This window comes from Diadema antillarum, unplaced genomic scaffold (genome assembly GCF_040938485.1).
Source record: "Diadema antillarum isolate AM-2024a unplaced genomic scaffold, OU_Dant_1.0 seq00000732_RagTag, whole genome shotgun sequence".
Lineage (NCBI taxonomy): Eukaryota > Metazoa > Echinodermata > Echinoidea > Diadematoida > Diadematidae > Diadema > Diadema antillarum.
This window is the reverse complement of record NW_027271633.1, coordinates 1061604-1083903: the sequence shown is the minus strand read 5'-3', so window position 1 is coordinate 1083903 and position 22300 is coordinate 1061604. Positions and strand designations below refer to the sequence as shown.

Genomic DNA, 22300 nt, shown 5'->3' with positions numbered 1-22300 from the left:
GGGGCGCCGCGCATAAGAAAATTAATATGCGTACCCTCGTCAAACTTCCTTCTCTCAATTAGTTTCAGTCATTTTGGGCAAAAGAAGAAACAAAACAAAAATCTGTAATACTTCAAGATGTCAGCCTAATATAATAGCAGGCCCTAAATGACGTAAAAGTTTGCTAAACCTTGCAGAACTTTTGTACATCTATAGCTGTATCATTAATTTTGAACAATAACTTTGTGGTTGTTTTTGAAGGATTGGAACTTTCATTGTACCGTCGACCTACCAAAATCATCAAAAGGCAAGAAACATTGGGCAAAATCCGTCTGTTTCAGAGAAAAAATAAATAATTGAACTAGGACAAGACCAGACAGAAGCATCAGAAAAAGTTGCACAGACATTTTATAAAAATAAGGTAATACATGTTACATTCAGTACATTGAATAATATAAGGAGGAATGGTCTTATCTCTCAGAGAGGTAGAGGGGGCCAAGAAGAAAATAAATGCCAGAGCAGAAAAGTTTATTAGTTAAGTTTTGTTAAGAAAATAAAGTGCTAGATTGTTATGGAAAATCGGGGAAGGGGGAGATAAGAATGAATCATGAATTCTGTATCCTTTGTTCTTTGTAGTAGAAACGAATTTCCTGAAAAAAATAACAATATGGAAGTTTAGAATACTTTTGTCTGGTTAATGCCACGAGGCATGTATTTATCAAAGTGCGTCACCCTATATAAGATGTTGAATAATGAAAAGCATTTAACAAAATGATAGGGTCATTAAACTTTCAAAGATCATTTCAAAGATCACTAAAATACATTATCTTGTGGCATTCCTGAATGTTTGCAATATTTCTTATAATGACGCATAAAGCATCATCAACATAAATAGTTTTAGGGCATACTCACTCTCGAGTCAGCAAACCCTGCCTGCTAATGCTGTTATGATGATTAAAAAAAGAATAAGTTTGATTTTTTTTTCCTACTCTCTCTCTGCCCAGTATTTATACATGTACCAACCTCGAAGAGCCTAATATTGGTCTATGGCTTGCCTAACCTCAGATTAATATGGGTGAAAGCTACTTACCTAGGGCCTTATGGGTAAGAACAACAACAAAAACAGCAACAACAACAACAACGACGACGACATAGACGACGACAACAACAACAACAACAACAACAATAACAAAGCGTCAAGAACTTGATCTGCATGTCGACAGACTCACGATTCGCACAAAAAGAATATGCCTCGGATGCAATTCCAGGCACATTTGAAGATCAAAATAATAGCTTTTGATGAGCATAAATTGAATTAGACCCACCCTCCCCCCCCCCAAAAAAAAAAAAACAACCCCAGAAAGAGAAATACATTATCGAAAGTCTCTTCCAGATCAGACCTAAAGAAGAAGGTAGTGAAATTGAAAAGTTTCAGGTATTAAGTTTTGACAAAATATCTATATGAATAATTGTGATGCTCTACAATCAGTATGCGAAAGGGTTTGAGATAATTATTGCGTCATGAACACAGGAATCTTCACGAAACCATCTCTTTATGACATTTAAAATGAATGAGAACAGGATGTGTACTGCCAACATCATGCAACTATCTATAGTGCATTTCGCTGTGAAGGATTTTTGTTTTGTTTTTGAGAAAGGAATCTTAATGGTGATTTTGATGAGTGTCAATATTAATGATTTGTGAATGGTTACAGACATCGTTGGCACTTTACAGTGCTTGGAAAACAAACGATAAATTCTTTCTGTAAGATAGGGCCTAATTATCATCATTAATTAATGCTTAATGTAAATGTCATGTGTGTTTTTGGCTTCGTTTATAATCCAATTATTTAATTTCGAATCATCTAGAACCTGTATAGGCCTAAGGTAATGTTCTTGGTTCACTCTTAAGATATAGGCCTACTCCATCACGTTGTCCGTGCGGATGAATTTCCTGTCTAACTTTTGTGTAGGCCCCCTATATTTGAATTGAAACAAGATAATGAAATCTCATAATTATGAACATAATGTAAATTCAAGTTCATTTGAGAAATTTTAATTATGGTGACGTCGATCTATGAATTACGGATTGCATTTAGCCATTGTAATACCCCGCTCTAGAGTGAAAGTGGGTAACACACGGTGTGTGTGTCGGGGGGGGGGGGGGGGCGTGGTATTTGAGCCCCGCCCCCTTTCCAGTGTTTGTAAACATACCCACCTCGCCCCTCTCAGAATGATCTCCTCAAATATCCCTGCCTACTCAACACGCTCAAAATACGTGTGCGTTTGTATATCACTGGCGTGGACACGGGTACGTACAGTACTGTGATACGGTGGGTAGGTATCGCAAATGCTTCCGGAAAAAGTGCAAAGGTTACGCGATGCAGCTAAAATGGCAAGCGCCTGGCCTATGATATGGCGAACAAATCTGCTATTTTCCTGTCTATGCTGGTTCGCACAAGAAATTCAAGTCCATGTAGCGGGTGAGTAGAATATTTGCGACGAGCATGTCACATTTTGTGAACGTATTAAGCCTTGACATTGAACATCAGAGGGTATTGTGCATGTGCAATGAATGAAAACACAATCCGAGGATCTTTGTATAATCTGGCAAGCAGCTCAGTGCAAATTGCACGCAAACACGCACCAGTCGTCATATGCCATGTACTATTACTGTAGAGTCTATACCAAACATGTTGTTTACAGTCTTGATACACGGTCTCTGTAAATCATAGACAGCCTGTAGAAGCCATAAAGATACTAGGCCCTAGTACGTAGATATTACGCGACCAGAATCGAGCGCAAAAATAGCCAAAATATCCTTGTTTGTTCTATGGGTGAACGGTACCAGTAACCATGTGTATTTAGGGACCTAATGGTTTGATTCAACAGTGCAGTGATGATCACATTCACTGTTTTTTTAGTTAGTGCTTACAGAATCTAGCATTAGCCATTTGTAGCAAAATTCATCTTATGCCTTTTCTGGCTATATCTATATTCACCTAGGTCCGGATTAGCATTCTTACTCGACAGAGCGCGATAAATTAATTGTGTGAAAATATCCCCTAGCAATTACCATCCCTAAGCCTAATCCTAACCCTAACCGTTAGAGTAGTAAAATTTACATACATGTAGGCCCAGGCAGTAAACTAGCATTTTAGTGGCTTTATCAGGTATACTGACTATACTAGAAGCCACGATCTTGTTAACGTCATCGGAGCTTCCAGCTACTACGAGCGTGTACATGCAAACCTCAAAAATGCATGGTGTGAACTTATTTTTAAAGTTCATTGATCCTGTCTGCAAAAAGATAAAAATCCATGCAATTTCTGAGATCACTACCAAAAAAAAAGTTTTAACTCTTCCTGCAAGTTTCATTCAAATTCGTGCACAACTTTTTGAGTTAACAAAATTGTGTAATTAGACAGACAAACCAACACTGATGAAAACATAATCTCCTTTGTTGGCAGAGGTGTTATAGATTTGTAATAATAAGTATTTAGCACAGACAAGTGAAGTTAACCCGTTGAGGACGAGTGCCGAGTATACTCGGGCAAGCTTCTATGGGAAATGCTTGTTGTAGCAAAATCAAACCGTCCTCAACGGGTTAACAACACACACAACACACACAACACACACACACACACGCACACACACACACACACACACACACACAAAACACACAAACAAAACTAATGACTTTGATTTGAGCTTTGCTGGGAGGGGGGGGGGGTATGAAAGGGAGGCAGTCCAGCAATGATTGTTGTGAGTGTTAAAGGGATCGTACAGTTCTGGTTGAGACCTAATTTCAGGTTTCTAACATTTTTAGGTGAGATAATGAGAAATCTCATATGAAATATGAAAGAGCATGCAATTTTATGAGGAATTCAACATTTATTTGATAAAAATTGGTTTTGAAATGGCTGAGATATCCAAAAAAGAACGATTCTAATAAAGTGTGGGACCCACACTTTATAACGATCGCTTTGTTTTACTTTGTTTTTGGATATTTCAGTTCTTCCAAACCCGATTTTCATCAAATAAACTTTGAATTTCTCTTAAAACGGTATGCTCTGTGCTATATCATAAGTGTTTTCTTGGTATCTTGCAAAAATTCGAAAGCCTATTTCTCATCTCAACCAAAACTGTACTATCCCTTTAAAGCAGGAGTATGCACAAGAAAATGTACATAGCTAGGTCTACAACCAATTATATTTGTGAGAATTCAACATATTCTTATATTTCTAGCAAAATAAAAGAGCACTTAAATTTACATGTAGACCCCCCTACTTCTTTCAAAAGGCAGGGGGAACAGCATTTACTTGTATACTTTTCATTTAAAAAAAAAGATGAAATTTTGTACAATTCTCTTTTTTATTTTCTTTCTTAATTCTACTAATAGTCTATCATTGTCCTGCAGTGATGTCAGAAACTGTTATAGTGTTTTCATCCAGTGATGGTTACACTGAAACGTCAATAGCATAGTACTATGTCGAATATTCCTGCATTCACTCACCCACCCCATATTTGGGTGAACTTGTCCTTTGTAATTAATTCAGTACCACACGGCTTGCAGGGATAAAGCTCTTAAACCATTTTTGTGCTGTGGTCCCTGCTCTCAGCTTACCCTGCCATTTTGTTTTTGTTTTTAGTGAGCATTCAGTAATCCGTCCAATCTTGACCTAGAGTTGTAAATTTAGGAAGTCCACTCAGTTACAAGCGAAAATGAAGGGACAAGATTGATGTGTACAAATATTTGCATGGTCATTGTCACACAAAGTTTGACATGTTGAGTCATAACGGTGGTGGGGGAACTCGTGGTCACTCACTCAAGATTGGAAAAACGGTATGCTAAATCGGATGTGAGCAAGTACAATTGTACTTTTTTGCCAACAGAGTAGTGGATATGTGGAATTCTCTTCCAGCAGATGTGGTCTCGGCATGCTCTGAATGCTTTTAAGAACAAGCTGGACAAGCATGGGAAGAACTGTGTATTTGATTATGAGTAAGCTACTATATGTAGGTCTTTGGTCTCAAGCAATTTTCACCCCTCCCTGCCATGTCTTATGTCCCATAGATTTTTAGAATTTTAGATACATGTTTGAATGTGATTAGCCGAGGATACAGTCCTAATCGATGAACAGGCTCTGACCTACAGCATCGTTTCGGAATTAGTTAATAGGTAATTAAAGTAAATAGCAATCTGCCTCAATCCAACTGGAGGGCCATGATGTCACAATATCACAATAGCAGGGCTGCCAACCTTGCGTGGGAATTTGGAGTAAGACACCGTGAGGGAGTGAGCGACCAGACTCGAGAGATCGAAGTGAAGGTGTTGGTGGGGATGGGGGGTGGGGGTTGGGGATGTTTTGGATGGCGATTGTCTCCCAAGATTTTGCAGCCTTGCAGTACAGGTATTGGGGTGGGGGATTAGGTTATCTCTATTCATTAACAATTACTTTTCTGACATCTGTGGCAATTCTACTACAAAGAAAGCACTCAAGGCATGCATGCCAATTGGTGAACGAAGCACAGGAAGGATTAAAGACACTTTTCCCATATTTGTACTTTTCTATGATTGTATCAGCCACGCCCACAAGCTTCAACTGTACGCACGACATTGACTGCCATCATGGAGGAATGTGTGTGAAAACGGCCGACCTGGACACATCATGCAGATGCCAGCCAGGATGGACAGGACAACGGTGCGAAGAAAAAGGTAAAACCTGGCATTTCTATGTCTTGGTGCAGTGGCGGATCCAGAGGGGGGCGCACCGGGCACGTGCCCCCTCTTTAATTTTTGTTAAAACAAGAGAAATTACAAGAAAAAAATGGGGTGGGGGTGCGTGCACCCCTCCTTTAATTTTTCAAAGGCGCCTCCCCTTTACGGAATTCCTGGATCCGTCCCTGTTGGTGTTATTTATTCATGACTTCATATCCACCCCTGTTCCATCTGTGGTGTTTTTATTCTTCACAAACTTTGGATAGTATTGTCTCGACCATGATACAACTTTATAAAAAGCATTTGTAAGATACCTGGTACATGTGCTACCCTTGCAGATGACACTTTGTAGGAGATTACCAAGGAATTGATACTACTAAGCTACTACAACAAGGGTACTACTACTACTACTACTACTACTACTACTACTGCTACTACTACTGCTGCTACTACTACTGCTGCTGCTGCTGCTGCTACTACTACTACTACTACTACTACTACTACTACTACAGCTACTACTACTACTACTACTACTACAGCTACTACTGCTACTACTACTACTACTACTACTGCTAAGTACTACTTGTACAACTACTACTACTACTACTCTACTTCTACTACTATGACTACTACTACAACTACTACGTAGCTGTATACTAGTGCTACTGCTGCTGCTGCTACTACTGCTACTGCTGCTGCTGCTACTACTGCCATAAAAACTACTGATAGGCCTACTGCTGCTCCTGCTGCTGCTGCTTATGATGGTGATGATAAAAATGTTAATCATAAAGAAGAAGAAGAGTAAGAAACATTTATAACAAAAACAACAACTACAGCAACATTACAAGTAATTCATTCTGTGTTCTTCGTGTTCTTCTTTATTCTTGTTTATCCTTGCAAAGTAGTTTTAGCCTCGATGTCCTGCTTAAGCCAGCCATGTAAGCATGGGGGAACTTGCCAGGTTATTGGTGACCATTTTGTGTGTCACTGCGACGTGTACTGGACAGGAGCATACTGTGAAGAATTTAAAGGTAAGCGAAATTTGTCTGGAGTCTTGCGAACAGATGTGCATATGATATAATGGGAAATTTTAAGTTTAGTGCTAACGCTGGTGTTAGTGCTATCTCACAAACAACTGCCTTAAAAAGTCTTAACACCAATGGTTACATAAACCCAAGTGATACTAGTTATAGATCCCAACACCTAACAAGTGTTATCTTCATGCCACTGCGAAGTCCACGCTTGCTTCAAGTCAAATATTCAAAGGTGTAGTCACGACCGCTAATAGTTTCAGACACATAATGAGGAAGATGGATTCAACGGCCGCAAATTTCATCCCATCTCCAAAATACAATTTGGTTTTGATTTTGCTCCCAGGCTCACATTTATGTAGCCATTGCATTATGTATAGCATTTGTAGTCTGTGCATTTACAATGTGCATTCATTGACATGAAACGTGACAACATCGGCACTATCATAAGCAGTTGCTTGGAGTGATGTTTATATCAATCAATATCGTGTATCATTTATATCAATTGCAATTGGTATTCATAATTGCTGATATCAATTACATAACTGATATCAGGTAGTATTGATTTAAATTTTTCTTGATATTGAGTATTGCTGATATCAATTATACCCAATAGATATATCTGAAAAATGATGAAGAAAGTACTTACAGTACTGTTGTAATTGTAGTCACAGAAATCTGTCCACCTATAAATCAAGCTATGGCTACTCGGCTTTTCTCTTTATGCTACTAGGCCTACCGGATTCCCCACCCATCTCCACGTTGTGTAGCTCCAGTGACTTCCAATGCTACGACGGTACCTGCGTCGTGGCACAGTCCCTTTGTGACGGTATCAGCGACTGTCCGGACGGAAGTGATGAGGCAACATGCTGTGAGTAATGTCTTGTCTTTTTTTTTTTTGGCACAATTTTGATTGTAATGCCCAAACACCCCCTTAGCATTCGATGGTTTATTGCAAAGTTAATACCTAATCTTTGAATCCATACCTGATTGGTCCTCTGTGTATATGACACCAAACCCACCCCTTTTATTTCCATTATTCTGTGTTTCCAGACCCCCTTTTAATTTACTTGATGAGGTACAAACGGCAAATTTGATTGTATTTTCTTCATAAACAGGGGAAAACAAAACAGGAGAATTCCTTGAAAATACCCTCAAATTTGCTTAATTAGTTTAATAAAGTTAAGAATAACAGTGGATTAATAAATATGACTATGTATTCTTTTTAAATACAAGAGTAAACACTGGCATGCCAAGTTTGGTCACAATCAGTTGATAAATGGCAGAGATGGGGGGGGGGGGTGGGGGAGGAAGGGAGGGGCAAATAACCCCCCACCCCCTTCGGCTATGTAGTGAGTGTGACTGGGCTATAACGGTTAAGGCCGTCATTATATAAGTACACATGAATGCATACCCATACATGTACAAGTAGAGCCTTTTAAAGTAGTTGTCCATGTATACAACAGTGCAAATGCACATATATGTGTGTGCACAGAAATGTCTTAGATCCTGTCTGTAGTGGTTACTTACCTGTCTAAAAAAGGCCACTCTTTTTTTTCTCCCTCGGGTGGCTGGTAAAGACAGGTTTGACTGTATTGCATGTGCTGTATATGTAATGTATGAAGTATGTATAGTCCTACAAATCTGCTCCTTTCAATATCTCTCTTCTCCCCTCCTCCATTGTTCAGCCTCAGAGAAGCCTCATTCGCAGTGTGCACAGTGGGAGAATCAGTGCGAAGATGGTCTCTGCATCCCCAGGTACAAGTGGTGCGACCTCTTCAAGGACTGTCGGAAAGGGGAGGATGAACTCAACTGCAGTAAGAGAGCAATACTGTAAAACGAGGAATGTTCGTGTGCATTATAATTTCGCGAATATCGAGAGAGAGCCAAGATTCGCGAAATTAAAATGCACGCAAAAGTTCTTGTCTTCACCATATGCTTTGGATGTTGGAGGCAACTTGCAAAAAATTCATGCTGCAAGAAAGGCCGTGGGCTCCAATTGGTGAAAATTTCATGCTGTGAAAATAATCATGTTTTACAGTATTTGAACCTTCCGTATCTTGCTGTATGGTGAGAGCCAAGACAGAGTATGTGATATCACTTCGCCGATCATACCACATCTATTTGAAGCCTTGACACATTTGTGTGACATTGTCAGTAACGGTGTCAAACTGAAACCAAAGATTATTTCTTGGCTTGTTAGGCAACTAGATGCTGAGACACCATTGATTGTGTAATCTACACTTTTGCCAACTATTGTCATAAAGATGTTTTCTTCATTACAGTGGACTCCCGTTACAACGAACACGGTTATAACGAAATTTCGTTATAACGAAGTAAAACGTCTGATCCCAAAATTAACACCATTAAAGTCTATGGTACAAAATTCGCTTATGACAAACACGGTTATAGCGAAATTTTCGTTATAACGAAGTCTTTTCTGAGCGCCACTGACAAAGAAAACAAGAGAAATGTGCTCCGTTATAGCAAAATGCGAATTGCTTTTGAAAATATGTAGCGGAACAAGCATTTATAGCGTCTCTGCACGGGCGAACGCTTCACATCACTGTGTGTTCGCTCCTTGTGTCACGCACAGTTTCTGAGGCGAACTTACATTTGATATTGTATACAATAATCCCATCCCATTTCACATAGCTTTCCAGTATATGACCTGTATTCAGCAAACAGAATATGATACATATTTGTGGTTTCCTTGTTTTCATTATATATTGTATTTGTTCGGTTATAACAAAATTTCATCATAACGAAAGAAAACTGCCGGTCCCAAGCATTTTGTTATAACGGGAGTGCACTGTATGAAAAAGAATACAGGGATCTGCATTTGTCCTGTAGGAATTGTGTGCATTAGGTAAAATATGGAATAGTTTAACCCACAAGGTACAGCTGAGTGGGTTTAGATCAGTTACTGCTGTATACCACATGCACACAATTCCTAGCGACACACTCTGCGAAAATGTCACATGTTCATCATCTGTTTTATAAAATGATGGAAAATGCCTGCCATTTCTTTTTTAAATCATCCATCCTGCAATTAATGATGCCTGGCTAATTTCCAAGGACTGAGCCACCGAGCCTCTCTCACTTCGATTCAATGAAAAGGGCCTTCAAACATACAAATATTCCCAGTAATTTTAGTTATGCTGCAAGTGTCAGTATTGCGTTTGTCACAAGTGTGAAGTTTAAAACACCATAGTGAATGTATTGAATGGACATCATAGTGTAACTTAAAGTAATAAATGTTTTAGGCTTTCAGCCTTCCTGTGTTTTCTTGCACTGACCCGGCAGGGCCCGAAATCCCAGAAGTTCCGCAGCACCCACCCCAGACAATCTCGCCCCACTCTGGTGGTCTCAACTTCAGCAACCTCCTCATCATCTCCTGCACCATGGTGATCGCCGTCCTGGTCATCTCCATCCTCGTCTATGTGCGGCGGGTGCGCAGCTCGCAGCGTCGCCTCTACTCACCCGTCAGCTGGACACTGAATCAGCATGGCGACGGGATCAGCATGCCCTACCATGTGTCGCAGCACGCTAACTTTTGCCACCACCTGCCTCCACACCGTTGCCCCAGGACTAACGGCCTGGTGGGGTTCCCCCTGGGGGACGGGATCACCCAGGGGACGAGCTCCGACGAGCCCGATGTGCTCCTCGCCACGTTGGAGATCACGCAGGGACAGGGGAATGCGTCGGGGCGGGGCGGTCACCACAAAGATGGCGGCAACCAAGAGAACGATGTCCCCCCAACCTACCTGGAGGTCATCAAGTCCGACGCCCGGCAACGGAGCGGGGACGAGACCCCACCCCCGTCCTATGAAGATCTCTGATTCCATCCAGAGCTTGGAATTCTTTTCCAAAAGATTCTTGTCTGTCCACTTCCGCAGGAAGGAAGTGAGTCCCGTATTCTCTTTGTTTTCTTCTTCTTCCCCAAGGAGAAGCCATTGCATGGTTCTGGTCTAATGGGAGACTGAGAACAGGGCTGACCAAAGAATACTCTTTGATACTCTGTGTTCCCTCGTGTGGAGACTTGAATGACAGTGGTATGACAATATCATTTATGATCTCAACTCCTAGCTTAAGGGAATCTCACCTTGAGTTGCTGTAATATTTCCCCCTTGCCACGAACTGGGTCCAATTATCAAAGTGCGCCTCACTTCCACCTTGTTCATATCAACCTGTCTTTGGACCACTATTTTAGTTATGAGCCCATTTACTGTCTAATGGCTTGATAACTCTGTCATCCAACCTTAGTGCTCATTGGAACAACATTACATAATGCAGACTGTGTAATATCATGGCATCAATTCATTTGACTTTTTTAATGAGTGTGTGTTTCCCTGTGGAAAAAAAAAATGTTAATGATATTTTCTGTCAACCAGTAATCCATTGTTAATTACTCGAGTAGGTGATCTTTCGGTGGTCTTGCATTCATAGGTTAATTACATATGTAGGTATGCTGTATGTACATATCTACAGTATATTTTAAAATATACCATCAAATATTGTCATAGACTTTTCCAAAGGCGGTCTCGCAATAGTCAAGCAACAAGCAGTGATCACGTACAAGGCAGAGTCAAGCCAACTGTGAGAAGCAAGCCCCCGGCCAGGGCTTACATTTATGGGGACTAGGCCAAATTTGTGAACTTGACGCATTACCCAATTTTGCTACCAACATATGGTAGCAAGAAAAAAATCAAAAAATGCCAATCAGATGAGCTCTACTTCAAGAGTTCATGCACAAACTGTTTAGCGCAACAGCCAATGGATGATCAAGCAATTACATTTTTCAAAGTGATCAACTAATTGGAAATTTGGCTTTTCCATTATTCAAAGTGACTAACTAATGGGAAATTTGGCTATTCCATTGTTCAAAGTGACTAACTAATGGGAAATTTGGCTATTCCATTGTTCAAAGTGACTATTAACTTATGGGAAATTTGGCTATTCCATTGTTCAAAGTGACTAACTAATGGGAAATTTGGCTATTCCATTGTTCAAAGTATAATAAAGTAACTAATGGGTAATCTGACTATTCCATTGTTCAAAGTGAGTAACTAATGAAGTTACGTAATTATAGCTATGTATTCCATGGTTCAAAGTGAGTAAATAATGGGATGATCTAGATTATTCAGTTGGTCGAAGTGACTAACTTAATTATCCAGTGGAAAATGTGAGCCAGGTAGTCACATAAACATTTTGCAGATCTCAAAAGACCTGTACGCCGATGCTCTTGGCATCTACACGCTTTGCTTCAATGCGATCATCTGCTGCCTTCGAAAAAGTTTGATACAGTTACCTAATATTAAGATGTGGAATGCGTTGGCCAGCCATGGAACATTGATATATTTTCATGTTCAAAAGAGACAATTTGATTTGAAAACTTTTTTCAATGTTTGAGCTTTGACGCATCACTCGGAATCATCAGCTGTCACCAGTTTGGTGCACTTATTAACCACAGTTGCGAAGTGAGGTCAAAAGTTGTGAAACGGCTTCTTTTCGGTCATTTTTATTGTTACCACTCTTTTTCTACGTATTTTACATGCTACTGTTTCAGATTTTGGTATGTATTCTTACTTTTTATCTATTGCAGCGTGTGAAAGCAGAAGTTATTCATGTTTATGATAATTGGAAGCTTGATGTGGTTACAGCTGTTTGATATCTGTTGAAACGTAAAAGCTAGTAACCAGAACTATATAAAGTGTAATTTGAATAAAGCGTCAGTGATATTTAAGGTGTTAAATGCACTTGTTTCATGCTTGAGTTGTTGCATAACTGTGAGATATCTGCTTTAAAAGAATACTATTGTTATATATTTGTATATGATTTTTATACTGTTCAATTGAGGAGATGTAAATGTTAAAATTATCAATTCTAATGTGATTCTTATTTTAAAAGATTGCAAGACCTGTGCTGTATATGAACATTTTTTTTTTTCATATTTTGTTTGATTGCATTCATGGAGATATATTTAATATATTCAAATTCCCCGGCTGCAGCTTGTGTGCATTGAAGCGAGTGTTGTTTTTTTTTCCTTTGATTCAGCTGATACCAAAAAGCAAAAAGACATCAGCAAAATATTGTTTTTTCCTTTATTTGTAATTTTTGTGAAAGCCAAATGAAATGAAAAAGTGTGCTTGGTATTGAAATTGTGTTTTAAAGTGTGTCCATATGGTATGTTTTCATAATATTTTTTCTTTAAATTATTTGTATTTTGCACTGTTTTAATCATAAACCTTCTTGGGATATTGATGTGAGCATATGATGGATCAACACTGGATTATTTGTCACCTTGCCCTTTTTTGCCTCCACCGCGGAGGTGATGTTTTTGTCACCGTCGGTTTATACAATGTATCTGTTTGTGAATAAACTCTAAAAGTTGTGAACATATTTGGATAAAACTTGCAGGAAAAGTTGATAATGACACAAGGAACAGAGGATCAAATTTTGGTAGTGATGTGGAAATTTATATGAATTTTTGAAGGATTTACAAAAAGAAGATATTTTTGCAACCTGGTCAATGAACTTGGTAGTTCAGTGTGCGTATATTTGAGGTTTGCATGCATGCACTAAAAAGTGTGTGCTGTGCTCGATGAGGTACTGTAAAACATGAGGCTTCTTATTGTTTTATCATTGGGAAATTGGGCAATTTTCAGCATGCATGTATGGGTGAACATGAGCTCTCCTTGGCAAAGGTTTGTGCTCTCCAAGTGCTTTTCTAGTTTATCATGTGACATAATATTATTGTTTTTTCTGTAATGTACACTTCATGCATAACAAACAATACATGTCAGAGAGTGAAAACAGCTGAGTCTATTTTATGATATCTCATGCAATTCACTCTAATTACTGTGAATTAAAGAATAAATTGTGAACATCCATGTTTTGCAAATCGCAAGGTGCGCACAACTTTGTGGGTGGATAAAATTTGGGATCAAAGCATAGAGCTTCAAATATGAGAAGTAAGCATTTTCCATGTCAACAAGGAAAGTACATTGTAAGTAGTTTAATTGGAGGTAATATCTTTGTGTGGTCGTAATACACTGATCAAATTTCAGTGGACTCTCAAAATTTGTGAAACTGAAACCACTGCAAACTATATTGTAACAGTTCAGGGGTAGTCAAACTTGACTTTTGAAGATCTTCATATCACGTTATTGTGACCATGTCGAGTGGTAAAAACAAGGAGATGTGTGAATATTTCTGATTCAAGTCTATTTTTGTATTGCATTGGGAAAAAAAAGCAGCTTGAGAAATTCTAGATTATCGTCTACATTTCATTCAATTGGCACAGTGTACATGATATTAAATGTCTTAATGATGGTAGATTTGAAATGAGAATTTTTACGGCAAAGTTTGTCTGAGCAGCTTGGGCCAAATACACTGTACTCTTTAATACCAGATATTGTCAGTTGCTTGTTCAATTTTAACATATTCATATTGAAGTCTGACTAAACTGTAGAGTCATTTTGAAGAGATAAAAAAAGAGAAGGAAAAAAAAGGAGGAGCTAGGCAGGTGTGCTCTTCAATTGATTGCTCAGAATGATGGTGCCATCAAATCCTGATTTCAAAGGCACAAAATACACCTGTCAACTTCTTTTGTGCATCCCTATATTAGCAAACTGACAGCTGTTTGAATATTTATAGCAGGTTGGAACCCCAGCTCTTGAACTTCCTTGGTGAAACTAGATTTAAGACTTGGTGCTATGTTACTCTGTGTATGTATTCCTCGCGTTTATTTTTCCATGTTGTTTAGCCTGCCACACAAAACCCCCTAGTGGCAGTATATTTTCGCTTTAAGGCTACTGGGTTCAAAAGAGTACCTTCTACCACAATTCAGTAGTTGCAAATTGAAAATATAGAATATGTTCACTTTTGTAGTTTCACGCACTTCGCTTGCTTTGAGACAAAGTGATATGCAATATGTAGTTTTACCCTTCGTAGAGTTGTTATAATTTCAACATGAAACACTGAAGGAGTTACATTTTAAAGAATGACATGCTGTGTATGAGCAGAATATTTCGCGAGATTCATATTTTTGTGAATTTGCAACTTATGTGCTGTTCGTGACTTAAAAAACACATGAAAATATCAACTTTGATCGTGACGTAAATGCAACTTGCACTCATACATTTCTATGTTCAGTACTGTACTCCACAATCGCATATAAAAATCTTGTCGGGAAGCTCTAATTTATGAAAAATTAGACTCGCTAGATATACGGCATGGAATACCGTATTCCTTGAGGCACTGTGCTCAACTTAGATTTTATGATTTTGTTTTGTTTTGCTTTTTAATCTATATATTTGTATTCATATCAATTTATTAAACTTTAATTTATTTATTTGTTCTTCCTGGTCATCTCAAAGAAGGAGAAAGAGAACTCAACAACAAAAGTGCAATATGGGTCAAAGACGATAAAAAGGCTGATTAAAGTACCCTGCGTACATCTTTGTGTAATCATTTTAGAGGGGCAAAAGGAAAAAAAAATGCAACAATGTAGTATCCTTGAGGTGAAGACAAATTGAATTTCCATGCTTAGTTAGGCATTGTATGATGCAGAGTTGAATAGCAGGAACAAACACTGAGCAATGTTGGCCAGGCGCTCTAAGAATGAGTGTAGTTTCAAATCTGTGTATAATTCGACCAATAGATGTCCTACTGTGTACATAACAAGACCAAAGACAGTTCATAGTATATTGATTTGAGTTAAAATTCTTTTTCACCAAGAAAAATTGTGCTGATTTGCTCAGCTGTGACTGTAAATTTATGTACAGTTGGTTTAGACGTAATAGTTTGTGACTGATCAGCCAATTTACTGACTTTATCCCTTAACATGTAACGGTCATGCTGGTCATGTTTACCAGCACATAACATAACAGTGCCACTGTTGTGTTCTTGCAGTGTAAAGACAAGTCATTATATTTTGATGTGGATCTTTACAGATTGTAGTGTGTGCATGGCTGATTATGCTGTGTACATAATCCCTCACTATCCAAGTTTTATCTGTTTACCAGTTTTAAAATTATTTGTGAGAGTCAATTATACAACGCGTAAAAAGATTCTAACTATCTGATTAGTCAATAGCTCATTGTCATGGGACATGCAGTAAAAAGTATTATCATCTATGTAGGATGTTTTAGCAGCGCATTAAATACACTTATTGTTGTCCGCTCAATTAATTCATCGAATACAAGGGAATATTGCACTCGTTAGGGCCATTATTGCACTCATCTTCGATTCGTGCAATATTGGCCCTAACTCGTGCAATATTCCCTGGTATCCCATTCATAGCCATCCAATATAATATAAATATTGCATGCTGTCACTGTTAAGCATGCAAATTTTGCAGAGCAATTTTACATATTGCAATAGTTGACATCCCCATTTGCTTTGGCTCCTGTGTGAGGCTCATAATCAACTTGTAGCTTTTATGTAGTTGATCAACTCGTAGTTTTAGTTGATTAACTTCATGGTCCTATCTCAAAGATGAGTGAAAAAATGCTCCAAACATCCAGCGAAAGAGAAGTAAACTGAAAGTTGAGGGAAGCAACATCGCAACTCAAATCCACCAAACAGATATATTTGACTGATTTAACCAAATATGTAGTATGTTTGAATTTAAAATTTGTAAATTATGCTCGATCTCTGTAAAACTGGAAACATTTGTAACATGAACATTTTGCAGATTGCTGACCATGATTGTGTACAGCATTGGACTAGCATGCAACGCTTTGCGTAAACAAAATCTTTTGTGTGAATTTTACTTTCACTCATCTTGACTTCTCGCAAAATTCATGAAAGTTTCAATCCATGCAAAAATTTGTAGCTTTAAAGTGTACAGTCTAAGAACCCATTTGCAGACTCTATTTCGGCGACTCTATTGGCGAACAAAGCACAGTATTAAATTATAAAGGGTCAAAAGAAGAAAACCAAAACAAAGAAGGTGGCCAATTCGTTGAATGCACCTTTCTCTCATTTTTGCAGATAGTCCAGTAATCTTGTGGTGGTTGTGGGGCATTTTCCTTTATAGCTTTTGCATAAAAGTAAAGTATTTCCTCACCAAAACATGATTACTATTTTGTGGCCTGTGTAAGGTTATGGTTCATTATACCTTGATTGTCTCATTGTATGTGTAATTGAATGTTTTAAGGAAGAGGTGAACGAGTGACTGATATTTTTTTTTAAATAAAATCTTGTGTCATAGCATGATTGCATTTGTATTCATCGCTCAAATCAATTTACTCAACTTATCAACTCATGCATCACCTTTATTCATCTGTTACACATCATGTGTTGTTTGAAGGTTCATTCGAAAAATGTTCCCTTTACCTTTAACTCGTAATGTGCCATGTTCGCACGTCCAACTCAGTCAACGGCGTGCCAACTTCGCATATTTTGCACAAACGTACAACCCACCCAATCCGATCGATGAATCGCCAAATGCAGCAGTACAATGAAAGCGTTTCTTGCGCTTCCGTTCCTCTCACATACAGCTTGCATGTAATGTGGTGATTGACTATCAAGCTATGTTCCCTACTGGATTTGCATGTAAATTGTAAGTTTCTGTCACCGTTTTGTGTGCAAAAGTCATGCCTTTACAGTAATGTAGCTTACTGGTCAATTGAAAGAAAAACAATCGTAGATTTGTCATGCAATTCACATCAAAGCAAAGCTTGGCATTTTCTCTACAACTTTACTCACTATTTGTCCAGCTTAACAGAAATCTATAGAAGTAACATAGACTTAGACAACAGAATGTTTTCTCAAAGCATGACTATGTTAGTGTCTCAGAATAATGTGGCACATGGGGGTTTCCACCATCATATGGCACATGAAGAGTTTAAGAATTGTTACAGGCAATGCCCGTCTTCATTGATTTATAATTTGTTTTGTCTTGTAATATTTTGTGGAGTTTAGCAAAGTCATTGTGTTTGGAAGTGCTTCTCTCTTTATATTATATTTCTATTTATCTTCCTACTGAGGCTGTTTCTAATGTATTGAATCATGTTGGTAATTCTTTGTACTGGCATTTTGCTTTAATTTGTGCATTTTTTTCAGTGACTTTGTGCTGAGTGGGAACTTTGTTATAAAAAAAAAGATAAAAATTAAATATTGAAGCATTTATGTGTATATGAAACACATTATTGGTCATGGACTGTGTATTGCAAGTTCATAATATATGAAAATAAAATTGAATGGGATATATTGTACATATCTGCACGTGTGAATATTGTTTGGATTGTCAGTCATACAATTGAAGGGGTCGGTGCAATATAGTGCTAACCCACAAAATTGAGTTACATGCATTTTCATAATCCTTATCCTTCACTCTAACCTCCGTGAAAATATCATATTTGAATTCAACCAATAAATTGGTAAAAAATGCATGCATTCATGTTTTATTAATGTACAATGTATGGACTTTCCAAAGATTCAACAGCGATTATCTCAAAATGACGATTGTGTGGGTTAGCACTATATTGCACCGACCCCTTCAATTGTGTTTAAAAGGCCTCTTGCACCCCATTCTTCCTTGGGTGGCTTTGTATGTTTGAGTTTGCATAGTTAGAGAAGCTGCCTAATCTTTAAGGGAAATGAAACCAAAGAAAATACAATTGCACTAGTCCTGTACATGGGGATTGAGTAAATGCAGCAATATCAGTAGAACACGTCAGAGAAAAGTTGAGGAAAATCTTATACCATCTGTTGAAAATTTACCAATTTTTTAAGTTAAGCTACCATAGTGGATGAGTTTAGACTACAACATTTTGTGATATCATGTATTGAGAACGAGTATAAAGAAATTATTATAAGATAAGTTAACAATATATTTTCACTTTTCTAGCATACATGTAGTATAAAAAGAGCACTTGACTTGCCTCTTTCAGAAAGTAGGGGAATGTTATTACCTTTAACAGAATAATCGGTAACAAGTCGGGGGGGGGGGGGGGGGGTGTACTTTTTGTTTAAAATTTCATGGAATTCTCTTAATATTTTCTACATTTATATTTCTCAGAATCTGTTCATCTGTGAAGCTGATTACTAGCATCCAGTAATAACAGAACCAAGCATCTTGACAATATTCTTTTAGTGAAATTCTTCAAGTGAATTTGTGCGTGGCCACATTTTGCATATTAATTGCTTTCAGCACTCTTTACTTTGGACTGGATGTGACCTTATTGGACACATGATGGGAGAATGGCAGAATAATCATGGCAACAATCACCTCAGCTGGTTACTATTATCATGATCAATGATTTAATCATGATAATCATGGTCATGATTATTCTCCCAAGTCTTCTAGAGGAGCTGGGTCAAGAGGTCTTCACAATTTAACCCATTGAGGACGAGTCTTCTTCTTCTTCTTCTTCTTCTTCTTCTTCTTCGGGATACTTCTCAACGAACCAAGACGGAATGGAATGGGAACAGATTGTTGCCAAGAGTCCCTAGTATGCTCGGGCAAGTGTCTATGGGAAATGCATGTTGTAGCAAAATCAGCCAGCACTCAACGGGCTTAATGTCTTAAAAGTATTTCTCTTTGGCAAAAAGCTTTTGAAATGTTAATCACATGGCTCACATGACATCGAAATGTTAGTTGTAGAGTTTCTGTCTAAAGAGGGCAGCATATAAATTTCAATAGATTTCAAGCTTTGTGCTTCATAACTTTCAAATAAGCCGGGTGACAGTTTACATTGCTTTGTAATAGACCTCTGAACCACAGACTTTTCAAAACATGGATTACTCTTTTCAACTAGAAGAGCAGTTGCAAACAGCCAAGCAGAAAGTGGTAATTAACATGTGTATATTATGTGACCCTGCACCACAAAACCAACAAAAAGTCGCCAGACATGGATTTTCAGTCAAGGGCAGATTCTGAAAGAGCAGACTCTAAGCTTTAAAATGATGTATAACTCAATTCAAATAGACTCCCCTAACCTACCTAAATACTGGAAAGAAAGCACACACTCTGGAAAAGGGTGAACTGATAAAAGAGGCTCTGAAGTACACGGTCTATTCAAGCGCTTAATCTTTAATGAGCCGTGCGCTAGCTGTGCCATGAAAGGGACAAAACACGAGATGTACACCACTGGAGCAACAACAATGATGGGATTATCAGATTAAGCTGAAATAAGCATGTTTTATTACCACATTCTGCCCATGATTAATGCTAACTTTCAAAGCAGTAGTGTCATCCTTTCAAAAGTTATTAGACTTGGAAGTGAAGAGTGTGCGAAGGATTTCAGGACATGAAAAGTGGCCTCTACCTGATCAAGGACTTCTCTTCCCCCCAAAAGGGTTGTAGAAAAACTGCTAAAAATACACTTTCACATACATGTTAAGATACCAAACTGAAGAATAATGTGGAAGAAGGATAGCTCTTTCAGAAAATATGAAAAACTCAAAATTGACTTGGTTGAACCATTTCACCTTTTGGTGCACGTTCACATATAGGCCTATTAAAGTGCGCTGTACAAATGGCTATTGTTTATTTGGTTTGAGTACACATTCACTCGTACACTCAGATATGCACCTATTGTAGTTCGAAATTGATATATCTACATGTATTGTACACTTGTAATACAGTTTTCATGAAGACCTATCCAGCTTTTCAAATGCCACAATTACAAGTCAGTCAATTTCAAGGTGTGCAATTATTATTATTATTATTTGCACATGCTCAGATTGTGACTTGTGAAGCTGGTTTATTGGGCTCACATTTTCACTCAGTGTTTCACTAATATTTCTGCATTCATTGAATCACATCATTACGTGTGGTGATCCTCTGAAAGGTCTCGTGGCACACACCACAAAAAAAAATCTCCAAAAACAGTGAAACCTTCAATGAAGCACAGAAGTGATGCCAAGCAGTTGAATACTGTACATCTTTATTAACTTAGGTTACATTTGTTTTCTCTCTGTTGGGCTGACATTACCCCCATTCAAATGATGCACATTCCCCCTCGACACCGAACTCAAAATGAAGCAAACAAAATCAAAGGAAAAAAGCACATTATACGGACAAAGTTGTATACAAATCTGCGCTGCATGCACAATGACAAGCTCAAAGTGTAACGATAAAATGCCCCTGCTGTAATTGCAAGCATTTTGAATTTTGTTTAATTACGATTACTTCCTTCAGAGAGTTAACTCATTTATACAAAAAATCTTGATTCTTTATGATAATGAACACATGCTGTCTATAGACCTCCATTTTAGAATATTACCCACTATTCCAGAATATTCCCACTATTCCAGAATATTCCACACTATTCCAGAATATTCCCCACCATTCCAGAATGGATTTACAATGGATTTGCAACGTGTACAGGGGGGCGTTTCATGAAGGAACTTGTCGGATAAAATATCTGACAAGTCAATTATATCTGACAAGTTTTGAGAAATCCTTTAGTCTGATTGGCTGATTTCTCTGAACTTGTCGGATATAATTGACTTGTCGGACATTTTATCCGACAAGTTCCTTCATGAAATGCCCCCCTGGTCTTCCATTGTCGGTGACTGTCCCTCTGGGCACACACACAATACTTAAATTGTACCTATTGAGCACAGATGAAAATTTTCATAATGGACATTTTTTCTAAAATACATTTATGACATACCAAAGAGAGGATGAAGAACATTTAAGAAAAAGAAACCAAAGTAGTAGAAGAAGTAGTAGTAGTAGTAATAGTAGTAGAAGATGAAGAAGAAGAAAAAAGAAGCGTACCATCCACACTGATTGATGGTTTTAATTCATTCATGGATCTGCGGCATGAATTATACAGTATAATGCTTCAGTCGAGTTCATCTTCATGCACTGACCTATTATAAAAACATGCATCAGCAATTACACACATTAACCTCACAATAATGATAGTTGTAGTAGCTATAACAGTAGTAACAATAGTAGCAGCAGTAGTGGTAAAAGTAGCCAGTAAAAGAAATGCTTAAAATTGTAATAACAAAACAAAAGAACTACATGAGAGTAACAGATAAAATAAAAACAATGTTTTCATTGAAAAAATTGATATACAATGTAATTCTTTACATTAGCAACCCCCTTTTTCCAACTAAGACATTTTTAATAGGCATATTAATAGTCCATTCACTTCAATCCTGATTTTATACTTTGCAAGTGTAGCACCGCCCTTGTGGTTCGAACACATATCTTCTGCATTTGTAGAACACGGAAACAAGTTTCTGGACCCATGTCCCTGCAAATACCTGGTGACTCACGTTTACATTGACTGTGCAATTCCTCACAAAATGATATCATTGAACTTCAGATAAACCTTGTCAGCTTTTCTTTACTTTGAAAAGAAAAGGAAACAATTATACTGTAGATAGCACATACAGACTACGCTTTCTTTCTTACACTTTGCATTTCCACATCATGTATAAACATGCAGCAGGAAAATTGAGGTTTGGCATGGGGGAAAGATGAGGATATCATGGTTTCCTCCTCAAAACTAAAATTAAAAAATCAAAACTAACACAATATCCAGTAAAGATACAAACTTGATATGTTTTACACAACATCATCACATTTTCACTT

General features: G+C 37.9%; 1 protein-coding gene across 2 annotated transcripts; it reads left to right on the top strand.

The window, feature by feature from the left end:
• Positions 1–2332: 2332 nt before the first annotated feature.
• Positions 2333–15664, top strand: LOC139738256 (uncharacterized). 2 transcript variants are annotated; one of them, XM_071648908.1, is made up of 6 exons: positions 2333–2462; positions 5567–5698; positions 6607–6732; positions 7466–7603; positions 8421–8549; positions 10039–15664. In XM_071648908.1, exons 1-6 carry the CDS (start codon positions 2372–2374, stop codon positions 10572–10574), a joined length of 1152 nt encoding a protein of 383 aa, XP_071505009.1. In that variant the 5' UTR covers positions 2333–2371; the 3' UTR covers positions 10575–15664. The 2 variants fall into 2 exon arrangements, with proteins under 2 accessions (XP_071505009.1, XP_071505008.1); XM_071648907.1 differs by having other exon boundaries at positions 6604–6732.
• Positions 15665–22300: the final 6636 nt, after the last annotated feature.